The following is a 13043-nucleotide window of genomic DNA, read 5'->3' as shown; positions in this document are numbered from 1 at the left end:
CCTCCCCCCCACCAGCCACCTCCCTACTTCTGAGAAAGTGACAGACAAGCGGATGATAGACTGTCTACATCGCCGCTTGTGACCCAGGAACAACCAAAGGTCCTCGCGAATTCAGTGGGACACGCGATGGTTACAGGTGGCTACATGGTGCCTCTGTGCACCCTGTGCGGACCAAGGAGGCGGCGTTCAGCACCCCTGCAACGGACACGCCACCCCGACTCCCCTCCGAACGTCCCTCGGCCGAGCTCCAGGTTTCTGCAGAAGCACCAGCAAGGCCACACCGCGGCTCAGGGGACAGAGGTCGACGGTGCAGCCAGCGCCACCTGGCGGCAGGTCACAAACGATGGGCCCCTGCGCCTGTCACAGGCCTGCTTATGAGAAGCCGGTCTGTGACATGGACCCTGGTCTCCATTCTAATGTATCGCCAGGCCCTCTGGAACCCGGGCACCCGTGGCTCTCCCCCTCACCTCCCGGATCCATCCCCTCCTCTCCCTGCCGAGTGGCTCTCCCCCCTCACCTCCCAGAAACACCCCCTCCTCTCCTGGCCGAGCCCCAGGAGGCGCCGAGAACCCCAGGGACTGTGCCTGCATCCCTGCCTGTGGCCCTGCCCCCTCTGGCAGCAGACGGACTGACCTTCCTAAGAATGTACACGAGATAAAGGTCCTGAGCTTCTAAGAAGACAATGTCCTACTCGCTCTGTGAGTCCCTGACCTGACCTTGCCTACCTCCTGTGTTTGGGTCACTCCCTGACATCACCAGGTGGCCACACTGGCCTTGTCTCAATCAAACACGACTCAGACACGCTCCACCCCTAGGGAAAGCCCATGACCTTCCCGGTGACTCTTAAGGGCGAGCCCATCGCCAACGCTACCCCGGTTACTCTCTGCGGTGGGGTTCCGGGCCCCGTGATCTCTCTCCTAAGAGGTGCCCCCGTGCTTATGGGGCACACCCAGCAGGCCTGAGGCGCTGCGGCCGCCGGACATGCAGGGGTGCGAGCATCGTGGGCGAGAGAGGAGCCGGTGGGCCCCGCGGTCCCCCACGGGAGCACTTACTTGCTGACAGGCCGCTGCTGGCGCTCATGGAGCGGCCGGGTTCAGGGCGGGATTTGGTGATAGACGGGATACTGACCGAGCCGCTGAACACGGCCCGACTCTCCTGAGGCCGAGGGTTCTGAAAACAAAGCAGAAGGAAAACCTCTTCAGCTGGAGAAAGTGATCTTCTGCGGAGACGTCTAATTTTCACTCTAACAAATCAACGATCTCGAGCGGAGTGGCACAGAACAAGGACCCGAGGCTATGACCCTGCCCAAAGGAAGCCGACCTCCCCCTGCTCAGGGATAAGTGCTTGTCCTTGTACTTATTGAAACCGTTATTAGCAAATAAAAATTCTTTCTATTGTGAGAACAGTAAGTAGAAGTTACATGGTTACAAGTGACAGCGCGGCGCAGAATTATATGGACGTTTGCAGATACCCGAAACGGAGGTTTCACTGCGTAGGAGGCTCTGGTCAGGAGAACTGCATTAGCTGATCAGAGCGAGCCCGTGCGGAGGCACCAGGCTGAAGGGCATGTTTTTCTCAAGGAAGTGCTTTCCGTGTGCCGCGGGGCACGCGCCTGCACACCCCACGCCCCGGCGGCTGGCAGAGCGGGGCTCGGGCCACAGGCAGCACGTCTGAAGCCATCAGAGCCGGGGTGAGGTGCTCTAACTCGGGAACACTGCTTTACAGAGTTTTCCATCAAACTGTGGAATGATTCTGGTGCTCTGGGTGGAAAAGTGGGCCAAAGGGTGTTGTGAAAAGTCACGCACAGCCAGAGAGGAGGCGTGAGGGACGGGCTGTCTGGACTTGGCTGAGAACTGAAAGCCCTCGGCCGCCCTGATGGGCCCAGACGTTTGAGACCAGGAGAGGCGTTGGGGCTGGTGCCTGAGAGAAGGTTAACGTCAAAGCCACGGACACCGGGCGCAGGTCTCAGCGATCAGGACAACGCGCTGATGCCAGGTGAAGAACTCCAAGTCACAGGGCCACACGAAGGGGAAGTAGGGTGGTGGACTGGCTCTAAGTTCAACCGCTGCTGTTTTGGTTCGTGTATCAAATCTGCAAAGTCCATTTAATTCTTAGCGTGTTATCTGTTCAAAGCAAACGCTTTACCTTTTTATTCTCTAAGAAAATAAGACCGAACAAAAGCAGTGCCAGCGTCTTAACATTCACGCACCCAGAAGCAGCCCTCTAAGACACCAGTGACCTACGTGCACATGAGGCAGCAAAGGAAGGATCGAGAGATGGGGGTGTCAGTTTCAACCTTTACATTTTTATTGCTCCTGCTATAAACCTGAAAATACCTCGGTGCTGTCCTTGCCTACGGAACAAACTAGCCTAAATGGCAAAAAACAGCCTGTAAAAATATGCCAGTGTGGTCACACCAAGGCTGAAGTCACAAAAGACTGACACACAGAAGACACGTTCTGTGAGAAAAAGAAAAAAAAAACCCACACAAAAACGTTTATTGTTCAGTCAGCTCAGGTTCACCTTCGTTCTACAAACACCTAAGCTGCTGGTCTTTTTCACGTGGAAACACTTTCACTGACAGCAGTGTTTCTACTCACGGAGGACAGACCTAAACAACACGTGTCATCTTTTGTATAGAAAATTCTCGACCAATGCGTTTGCACAACATTCCTCCAGACTCCACTCCCTGAAGTTAACAAAGCAAGCTAAGGCTGATTACTTTAACATCAGAGTTAACCTTATGATTCGTCAAATAACTTATTTTTATGACATTATGGCTTGGTGACAGCGACATTTCAAACATTATAATTTAGAGTGTACAGTAAAAACAAAAATACAAAAAGAAATTTCTCACTCTAGAGCCCTCTCTACAAATGGACAATGGATGCGACTACTTTTCTAAGTCAGGGGCCACTGTGCGACATGGGCTTGCACGACAGAACCCAAATATCTTATTTGCGAAATTAACTTGTGAGAACGGTGCTGGGCAGTCAGCACAGTGTGGACCCGCGGGTGGAAGGATGGGAGAGCTTCCGGCCACCGCAAGGGCCGCGGGCTACAAAGATGTCAGCGGCATCCAAGGGGCCGTTGGCAAATGCCACCCTCCTTCCCGATGCCGCATACTTCGTGTTTTCTCGNAAAGAAATTTCTCACTCTAGAGCCCTCTCTACAAATGAACAATGGATGCGACTACTTTTCTAAGTCAGGGGCCACTGTGCGACATGGGCTTGCACGACAGAACCCAAATATCTTATTTGCGAAATTAACTTGTGAGAACGGTGCTGGGCAGTCAGCACAGTGTGGACCCGCGGGTGGAAGGATGGGAGAGCTTCCGGCCACCGCAAGGGCCGCCGGCTACAAAGATGTCGGCGGCATCCAAGGGGTCGTTGGCAAATGCCACCCTCCTTCCCGATGCCGCATACTTCGTGCTTTCTCGCTCTCTGATTTAGTTGTTGTATCGTGGGTCCTGGGCGGAACTGAAGGCGTATCAGCATCTCAGAGCCTAGGAGGATTACCTTCTTTTTGTCATTTTTCCTGTTACTCTTTCATACTATTGTAATTTTTACTTGGGACAATTGGAAGCTTTTTAAAAAGGGGTTTATGGTAGACAGAAGGCCCGTGGCTAGGTCCTGCTGCAGACCTTAAGCAACCTGGCTAAATCAATAAAACTTCTCTGAACTGAGCCAGATATAGGGTAATGAGCTATAAAAAACATTCAGAAATGGTGGGGTTCCTTTTTTTTTTTTTTTAACAAAGACCCACACGGGGCTATTTCTAATGATGGCATCCGTAAGGGGACGTCAAGATGGGAACATCTATTAAACTTAAAAAAAAAAACAAAAACAAACCACCAACCCTCCAATATGGTTGAAAGAATAGAAGTGAAATCTTCCCCAGGCTTTGTGTCTTTCCTCAGAAGAAGAAAGAAAATAGAACTTGAAGAGGAGGAGGGGGAGGAGGAGGGGAAGGAGGAGGAGGGGGAACGGGAGAGGTCTGGCAGGAGAGAAGCAGGAAGGAACATTCACAAAGGTAGCCCCCTCGGCGGGTTACTTATCAAGCTGGGTTCAGGAGGTCCGCACACGGTCAGTGGTAGTTAACACCTGACTCGGCTGTCCATACCCTCAGAGTCATAAAGCTGGGTGTACCGGGGGCAGAGCGCAGAGACGGGGAATACTCGGGGTTTATGGACTCAGGAGAGAGAAATTTTTCAGCGGAATTAACAGTCATGTGATAGATGTGCTCAAAGTTGATCGGAGAGGAGATGAGGCCGGAGTGGAGAGAGGGTGGATAAGGGAGGCCTGGCTATCAAAACAACAGGAAGAAGAAAACAAAAAAGGAACATGGTAATGAACATGTATTCACTGGTTACACGTGACATCTCAGCACACATGCGGAAGGCATGACATCGCTCCCATCAGCACTGAGTCCTTCAGGAAATACCTCCAGGCCTCAGAAAGTTCTGTTCTGTAACCTGCTGGTACTGAGACAGCTGACGGCAAAAACGTGCCATCAATAAGGACAGAAAGAACTGGTTAAAGGTCGGCGAACCCACTAGCGGCCTCTCATTAGAAGTGCTAGGAGCCTGTTTTCTTTAGATGCTAAAACCATTTCCCAGTGTTTACAGATTCCCATGTGTGTCTTCTTTCCGTGACCCTCATTATCAGTGTCAACTCCCAGCAGCCCAGACTTGTCTCCACTTGCACATCCAAAAAGACAGGCTCATTTTTAACAAGGGAAAAATCCCGTCAATGTCTGGGTGTATTAATAAAAACACAAAATACCGTAATAATACTAAAGATAGAGAAAACGCTTTTCAAACCAAGGGCGCTAGTCTATCAGAACAGGAGTCATGAGGGAGCCGTCACTCAGCGCCCGGCCACCTTCTCCGAGGCCGTGTGGTCCAGGGCCGGTGGGCGGACCAGTGGGGGAGGAGGCTGGCCGTGCATCCACCCTCCCGAACTGGGATGAACTTGCAAACTCTCGCAAACTATGGAGGCTCAAAAAAGAGCTCCTCTAGAAGATATGGTTTTAAATGTAGAGATGTGAGTGAACCAAGACTTCCTAAAGTTATTGCCAGTGTGCCAAAATAAATCTTCTGGAGGTAAGATGTTATTCTTGTGTTCAGCGGGAGAAGCACCTGTCCTTTACTGGTGGCCCCCACCGTGAGGGAAGGTAAAGGACAAGGTCTCAGCATCTAGCGCAGTCCGTACTTCTAAGTTGTACGTGCTATCACTCGGCTAGACGTGGGTGTGTAAAGGGCTCACCTCTGATTCAAGAGAGAAAGGAAAAAAAAAGACTCCCTCCTCATGACAATCTCTTCCACATTTGAGGCAAACAACCGTAGATCGGTGTCAATTTTGGTATAAAGGAAACAGAACTAAGCTCCTAATGATCTCCAACAAATTCTCTACGGTCGGAAGTATTTCCCAGGAAAGCAGTACTGATGGGAGAAGTGAAAACAGGAAAATGTCCAGGGCTCATGCTGCCCTTTGCACGGATGGCAGGTAATGGCTGATGGACTGAATTCATCTTAGGTTTTAGAAACAGTTCATTAAATACAGATAATTCCATTTCAGTGGAAATGACAACCTGAGAGCATATTAAAACACCACAAGATTTTCAATACACATATATATGTAGATACATGGGTACACGCATGAATATTTTTTTTCAGACCTGCGCACGACTGTGTTTAGCAGGGTCTACCCCGAGACAAACACAGGTCTGGGTGGACAGTGGATCGAAACCATCGGCTGGCTGATGAAACGGATGCCTACGGCAGCCCCTGCCTGTCTGCCCCTGGCTAGTAAAAGAAAGTCCGGTGAAAATAAAATAGGGCGAAGACCCAGGTTTCAAAAATTTACACCAACTTCTCGTCCTGGAAACACAAAAGTGCTCATGTGTCAAGGAAGGAACGGAAGATGCATGACAAACTGGACCGCGCTGTAGGACACAGGCCCTGGTATCCACGACACCAAGAGCCGGCCAGGCAGTCACGGGTTAACACAATCAGGGACGGCAAACGCTAGAAATGAAGAGGTTGGATGGGAACGGGGGCCAGCATGGGCGGCCACGCGCCATGGGGTCAGGTGTGGGAAGAAATCTCCCAGAAACGCTGTCGGGACTGGGGTTGCTCAGTCATTACCGCCGGCCCCTATTTTGAACAAAAAAAGGAAAGACCAATTTCTTTCACTGGAAGTGTTGGGTGGGATGGTGAAGGGAGATGGTGTCGTGACAGAGGGGTTCTCACAGTGTCGGAAATTCGCTACCTCGTTTCTGTGTGCTTATTTGGGGGTGTGATGGCCGAGTCTTCCTGCGTAGGAAGGTCTGAAAAACTTCTAGAACATCAGCAAATTGACTTTGCATGTGATGGCAGTAGACTATGAAGCAGAGGACTATTGTGTGAACCCCCACCCGATTTCACCTTAAGGAAAAATGCCGTAAGATGTGGGACATAACAGAATTTATAGCAAAATTTTCTGTAACTTGTGTTCTACGTATATTCTTTTTTGTGCACCAAAACAAAGCACATGTGAAACAAAATTTAAAAAGTATAAGACCTACTAAGACCCTGCTAACAACTGAATAATTCCCTATTGGTTGATGTGTGGCTTTGCAGCATATGCATGTGTTTGAAATTTGTATCTAATCTCTCCATAGAATCTTTAAAAAAATTTTTTTTTAAATGTTTTATTTATTTCTAGGAGAGAGAGAGAGAGAGAGAGACAGCGTGAGCAGGGGAGGGTCAGAGAGAGAGGGAGTCACAGACTGAAACAGGCTCCAGGCTCTGAGCTGGCAGTCAGCACAGAGCCTGACGCGGGGCTCGAACCCACGAACCGTGAGATCATGACCTAAGCGAAAGTCGGACGCTTAACCGACTAAGCCACCCAGGCGCCACTAAAAAATTTTTTTTTAATGTTTATTTTTGAGAGAGAGACAGAGTGCGAGTGGGGAAGGGGCAGAGAGAGAGGGAGACAGAGGGTCTGAAAACAGGCTCTAGGCCCTGAGCTGGCAGCACAGAGCCCAATGCAGGGGCTCGAACACATGAACTGTGAGATCGTGACCTGAGCTGAAGTCGAAAGTTTAACCAAATGAGCCACACAGGTTCTCCAAAAGAATCTGAAGTATATATCAGGTGTTGAAAACTATTATCCAACTGAGTTTTAAAAAGTTTCACTGAAATAGTACATTAACACTTGACTTTTCAAATAAGAGCTATAAAGTATATTCACGTCTCACATGTTTATCGAAGCATAAACACTCTCTCTGAAACGGCAGAGGCATGGAGCCACATGGGCAGTTTAGGTTTACTTCTGAGAATAAAGGATGACCAGACCAGGGACTTTAAACAGATGCTCAGAGGGGTGCCTGGGGGACTCAGTCAGTCTGGCGTTTGACTTTGGCTCAGGTCGTGATCTCACGGTTCATGGGTTCAAGCCCCATGTCGGGCTCTGTGCTGACAGCTCAGAGCCTGGAGCCTGCTTCGGATTCTGTGTCTCCCTCTCTCTCTGATCCTCCCCTGCTCACACTGTCTCTCTCTCTCTCAGAAATAATTAAAACATTAAAAAAAATTCTTTAAACAGATGATCCGAACGGGTGAAGAGTGAAGTCTGAACTCTCACCGCCAGGCAAAAAGGCGAAAAACCAGTGTAAGTTGTAACTCACAGAGAAGTATAACAGTGGAATATCTAACATGCTGGGTCTTCGAGTTTTTACCTCGTTTTAACGGCCATGTGTAACCTTTCGGCTTATCTATACTTTTCTGGTAAACATCCTGGTTGCCAGCGGGTGAAGGGCTGTTGTGACAGCTGAGAACCTAGAGGAAGGGACGGCCACCACCGGGTCATTGCTACGAGCAGTAAGAACGCAGTGTTGATTCATGAACGGGCTCAATGGCCACTTGGGACGTGCGCTGAGGGACTCAGACTCCAGGACTGACTTTTTTTGGTTCCTCTCATGAGACAAATGCAAAATGACCTTTTAAAGTTTGACTTTGCCATTTTAAAAGCTTGACTGCACATTAAACGAGATGACCCAGCATTTTTTTCTCCTGGGTACATGTGTTCCTATCTCCTGTCACAGCAGAGCGGGCCGGCGAGGAGGTAAGAAGACAGGTGCCCTCAGAAGGAGCCTGGGGTCCAGACTCTCAGTCTGAATGCTACCACCAGTCACCCAAAGGGCCTATTAACGTGTCAGCAGTTTGCTCAGTATTGCGATACCAAGATGCGATATGCACAGAGCCTGGAAAATTCCTAATTCCGCTCCTGTTCTTAATTTCAACATCATGGGTCCAAGGATCCGACCTCCACGTGACAAACCAGTTTCCCTATGTTGTACTTTTGTGTGGAAGATGGACCGGGCAACAGGTGGGTCACCGGGGAGAGGACAGAGATATGACCGCCCAACCAGGTAACAGGTGCGACCGTTAATGACCAGCATATGGGGTTCTCTGCAGGTGGGAAATAGCCAAACATCTGTAGGGAACTGCTACCACGCAGAAATGTCGCTGATCTGGTGAGTGGGCCCTGAATCCCAGGAGAGACCCTCCCGCAGCCTGGCGGTGTGCTCCCCCACAAATGGATGTGGGGCAAGTTTACGGGCTGTGCAGCTACCAACCTGATCTGTCTGGTCCCTCACAGATGCCCGAATGCGGTTTTTCACATGCGCATCACACGTTATAGCGCTACGGGGACATGAGCCTCTTGTCATCACACTCCCGCATCGCGCTAGGCCCACGCGCGCATATGCGTCTTCTCCCCGCCCCACTCGTAACCCCGTCCCCACCCAGCCACCCTTTTTCTTACCATGGGCAGGTCTTTTAGGATCTGAATGCCATCTCCTGGGCCCATGTGTGCTATGTGGTTAAAATTAGTTGGGTTAGAAATTAACTTATTTCTCATTTCTGGATCTCGTAGCATCTCTCTGTAAGAGAAAACACCTGTTTAGACACTTTTTCTGTGCTCCGTCTGGTTAAACTTGAGAAAACAATTAAGCATCCTTGGTCACAAAAATAAAATGGTGAAATCAAGTTTAGTAAGGATAGAATAAATAAGAAAATATACTCAATTAAAACTTCGGAACTTCTGTTTTTAGCTACAAGATCTTGTGCTTTTTGGTGGGAGAACAGAGAGGGCTTTCTCAGCACTCACGTACCAAAGCTCTAGGCCACAGACAGTCCGGACCATTTTCTGCGGGTCTTTTAAAATATCTGATAACGGTTTAGGGACGTTTTTACATGTAACTGGAAATACTACCAGCCTATGGGCTGTTTGCTCTTGAAGAGAAGAGTTACCCTGAAGTGCTCACGCCTGTACAGGTGCCCTGTACGCAGTGAGGAACTGTTTATATGGCACAAAGGCTCACATTCTAGAAACTGTGAGTATTTCATGTACACAGAGAGATGGATGAAAATGTGGCACTTTAACCCAGCGCATATTCGCACTGTGGCGAGGACTCATTGAAGTCACCCTGAGAAGGACATTCGTGACTGTGGTGTCTTGACACCACAGAGGGGCGACGGACTTTGAGACCACATTTTCCTTCCGCAGCAGCTCACTGTGTTGTCCCCCGCACCCCCCCTGCAGAGGGCCCTGTCGCCCCCCTACCTCCTCTGCTGCACTCTTTCCTCTTCTGGGACCCTGAAGGAGTAGCGTCGCTTATTGTTAATATTTCTAACCATCTGCTTTCGACTATTATCCGATGTTTCCGGAACCACCAGTTCATCCCCTTCTGTTAAAAGAATACGAAGAACAGCGATGTTCTTTAAAGCGCTAAAATGCTTTTTGTCCGTTAGTCTCCCAGGCAGTGCAAGCATGACTCAGTTGCCCAATGTACCCAGTTCACATTTCTGAAAGCTGTGCAGATACGGTAAATAGTAATTCACACCGGGACATATGGGAACAGTTATACGCAAAGTGAAACCTAGCTTACGAAATGCATTTTCACCTTGATTGGATTACAAACACACAGTGGCACCATTTTAGTGGAAGAAAAGGAAAATGCAGTTGCATGCAGGTCCTGTCGCCTTGTGCCCACCCCCCACCCCAATCCCTCTGCACTGTCTTCTCTCATTTTCCGAGTACTGGTTCCAATGGCTTAGGGTGTTAAAAAAACGTCTCAGGTTAAGCTACATGGTCCTCAGCATCAATGGTAAACTATTCACGCAAACGTTCATTAAAATTGTTTTTACATAATAAAACATTTCCTGTGCAAGAGCCAGTCTGCTGGATGTGGGTAAGGACAAAAACCCGCACTAGACCAGCTTCCCTTACTGAAGGCCTGACTCTTCTGTTTCTACACCCCCAGCCCCCAACCCGTGCCGGTGGGGCGCGGAGACTTCACCATATGCGCCCAGCACCCGGGTTCAATGTTCACACCTACAAGTAAACCACCGCCAGCCACAGGCTCCCCAGACACGCAGAGATCGGTGAACACACGCGAGGAATGAAAGAGGCAGCTGTGCTCACACAACATGAGGGATGCCGTTCTCTCAACGTGGAACAGAAGAAAAGCCCATCTGAAGAGTTTTTAACACCCACAAAGCTGAAGTGAGGAAAAGGTGAGCCGAGGCAGGGGGTTAGCGGAAAAGCAATTTTCTTCTTGTACCCTAATAATGCAGCCTCATCAGCTGGCCTTCTTAACTACGTGTGAAGCACGATTTTAGAGCGTGAGAATTGTGCAGCCGGAGGAGGTCTGGGTCCTGGTGGCGGTGGGGGACAAGTGATGGCCGGAATGAAGGCCGCGGCAACACTGAGCCCCTGAGAGTTGAATGACTGAGCCAGACAGAGAATTTTGATTGGAACTGCACTGAATGTGTAGATTGCTTTGGGTAGTAATGACATTTTAACAGCATTTATTCTTCCGACCCGTGAGCATGAATGGTTTTCCATTTCTTTGTGTCTTCTTCAATTTCCTTCATAAATTTTCTATAGTTTTCATCATACAGATCTCCTCTATCTTTGGTTAGGTTTATTCCTAGGTATTTTATGGTTTTTGCGCAATTGTAAATGGGATCAGTTTCTGGATTTCTCTGTTGCTTCATTATTGGTGTATAAAAATGCAACCGATTTCTGTACGTTGATTTTATATCTTGCAACATTGCTGAATTCATGGATCAGTTCTAGTAGGCTTCTGGTGGAGTCTGTTGGGTTTTCTATGTAGAGTATCATGTCGTCTGCGAAAAGTGAAAGTTTGACTTCTTCTTTATCAATTCTGATGCCTTTTATTTCCTTTTGTTGTCTGAGCCAGACAGAGAAAAGGGAAGGGCCTCTGGGGGACCGGGCACCCCCTGCCCTTGCTGAGCACAGGACGCAGGTGCTGAAATTCTGCCAGGTCTTCCCTCTCCAAGCTCCGCCTCTGCAGCCGGCCTAGAGCAGCAGCAGGAGGGGTGGAAAGATGGGGAAACACGCGTGGGAAGAGGCTTTATCCTACAGACGTGAACTGGGAAATGGATACTTTCTGGATCATTCCGGCCACAAGCGCTGAGAACAGGTGAAGCTGACCCTATACGAATATGTGGACTTCCTCTAGGAAACAGATGCGAATTAAGTACAGGCCCCAGGCATGGTGAGGCTTAGAGCTCAAGTTTAGTAGCTTCATGGTGAATCCATCACTGAGTGGGAATCGCTCCTAAAACCCCACTCTCCTTTCTCATGTCACGGTGGAATATCCACTCAGGCAGGACCTCCTCTACCCACCAGTCGGTCAGCCAAGGGACCCGAGTGCCGAGGGGCCACCACATGACCATGGACACCGCCCGCGCCCTCCCTGGCTCCCATTCGCCCTCCTGACTCTGGCGGTCAGTGCTGTCATGGCCACTCGTGAAGTTTTAGGCCCCAGGTGCCCTTGGCGGAAGATATGCTCTTGAAGTCCCCGGTCAGAATTCTGGATGAGTGTTCACCATTTTAGTGCCATTATAGACTTTGGTTAGGGTTTTGCAGCATTGATAGTCCAGAAAATACTATTTTCAGCCATACTTTCTCCACTTAATTCAGGACTTCCCAGAAAAATAAGGGAGGTCACAAACAAGTATTTTTGTCCACAGCTACACAAGGTTAGATGGAAGGACTTTTTATCCATTTAACTTACTATATTGAGAGAGTATGACAGAAGTCAGGGTCACAGACTTTGGACTAAGAGAATCCTGAGTTTAAATGTGGTCACTGCTATTTATTAATTATCTCTAGGCAGTCAGCTCAGAGAGAATGTTTCCCTGGGACTATCCCATTAATGTTTTATTTCCTTACCTGCCATCTTATTTTTGAAATATATTAATCTAATGGTCTCCAACCCTAAAAGGTTTAATGATCCTTCACTGTTTAAGGGTCGAACCTAAAATAAGAATGAAAAAAAAATATAATTAGCATTTCAGTAACACCATCCAATGGAATCATAAAACTTTAGGCCTATTTGTAAAGTACAGACTATTAAGACCTTTCATTTATCTTTCCTCTTCAGAAGATAGCACTCTCAGAAAAATCAACATTAATTCTGATGGAAGGGGGTATACAATGATCTAATTTTAATAAACAGTTATAATGACAACATTTTATTTTATTTTTTTAAATATTTTTTTTTATTTCTAGGAGACAGAGACAGAGACAGCGTGAGCAGGGGAGGGTCAGAGAGAGGGACACAGAATCTGAAGCAGGCTCCAGGCTCTGAGCTGGCAGTCAGCACAGAGCCTGATGCGGGGCCCGAACCCACGAACCGCGAGATCATGACCTAAGCGAAAGTCGGACGCTTAACCGACAAAGCCACCCAGGCGCCCCTATGATGACAATATTTTAAAGGAAGAATATTCTGGGGAAAAAAGTAGAAATACACTGAAATCTTAAATTTGGCTTTTTAAAGCCATTAGTGACTACATAATTATACTAAGGAGATATCAACACAGCTACTTTATGAACCTGGGTGGAACTAAATGTCCACATATGACAGAGATGAAACTGCATCACTGGGAAATGGGGCACAGAGAAAACGGTATCCCCAGTTCACACCACACACAAACCCACACCAACTCCATAGATTCATGACGTTGA

The 13043-nt window shown here is 48.5% G+C and overlaps 1 protein-coding gene across 1 annotated transcript in view; it reads right to left on the bottom strand.

The window, feature by feature from the left end:
- The window catches only part of CDC42BPA (CDC42 binding protein kinase alpha), a 285304-nt gene that overhangs the window by 3616 nt on the left and 268645 nt on the right, over positions 1–13043 (bottom strand). The window contains exons 34-38 of the mRNA XM_077779914.1: positions 12249–12333; positions 9609–9732; positions 8808–8925; positions 4123–4305; positions 1053–1170 (exon numbers count right to left, since the gene is read on the bottom strand). Coding sequence (XP_077636040.1) covers positions 1053–1170; positions 4123–4305; positions 8808–8925; positions 9609–9732; positions 12249–12333 — 628 coding nt within the window. The remainder of the gene's footprint in view (positions 1–1052; positions 1171–4122; positions 4306–8807; positions 8926–9608; positions 9733–12248; positions 12334–13043) is intronic.

This window comes from Crocuta crocuta, unplaced genomic scaffold (genome assembly GCF_008692635.1).
Source record: "Crocuta crocuta isolate KB4526 unplaced genomic scaffold, BGI_CrCroc_1.0 scaffold322, whole genome shotgun sequence".
Lineage (NCBI taxonomy): Eukaryota > Metazoa > Chordata > Mammalia > Carnivora > Hyaenidae > Crocuta > Crocuta crocuta.
This window is presented reverse-complemented; position numbering and strand designations above follow the sequence as displayed.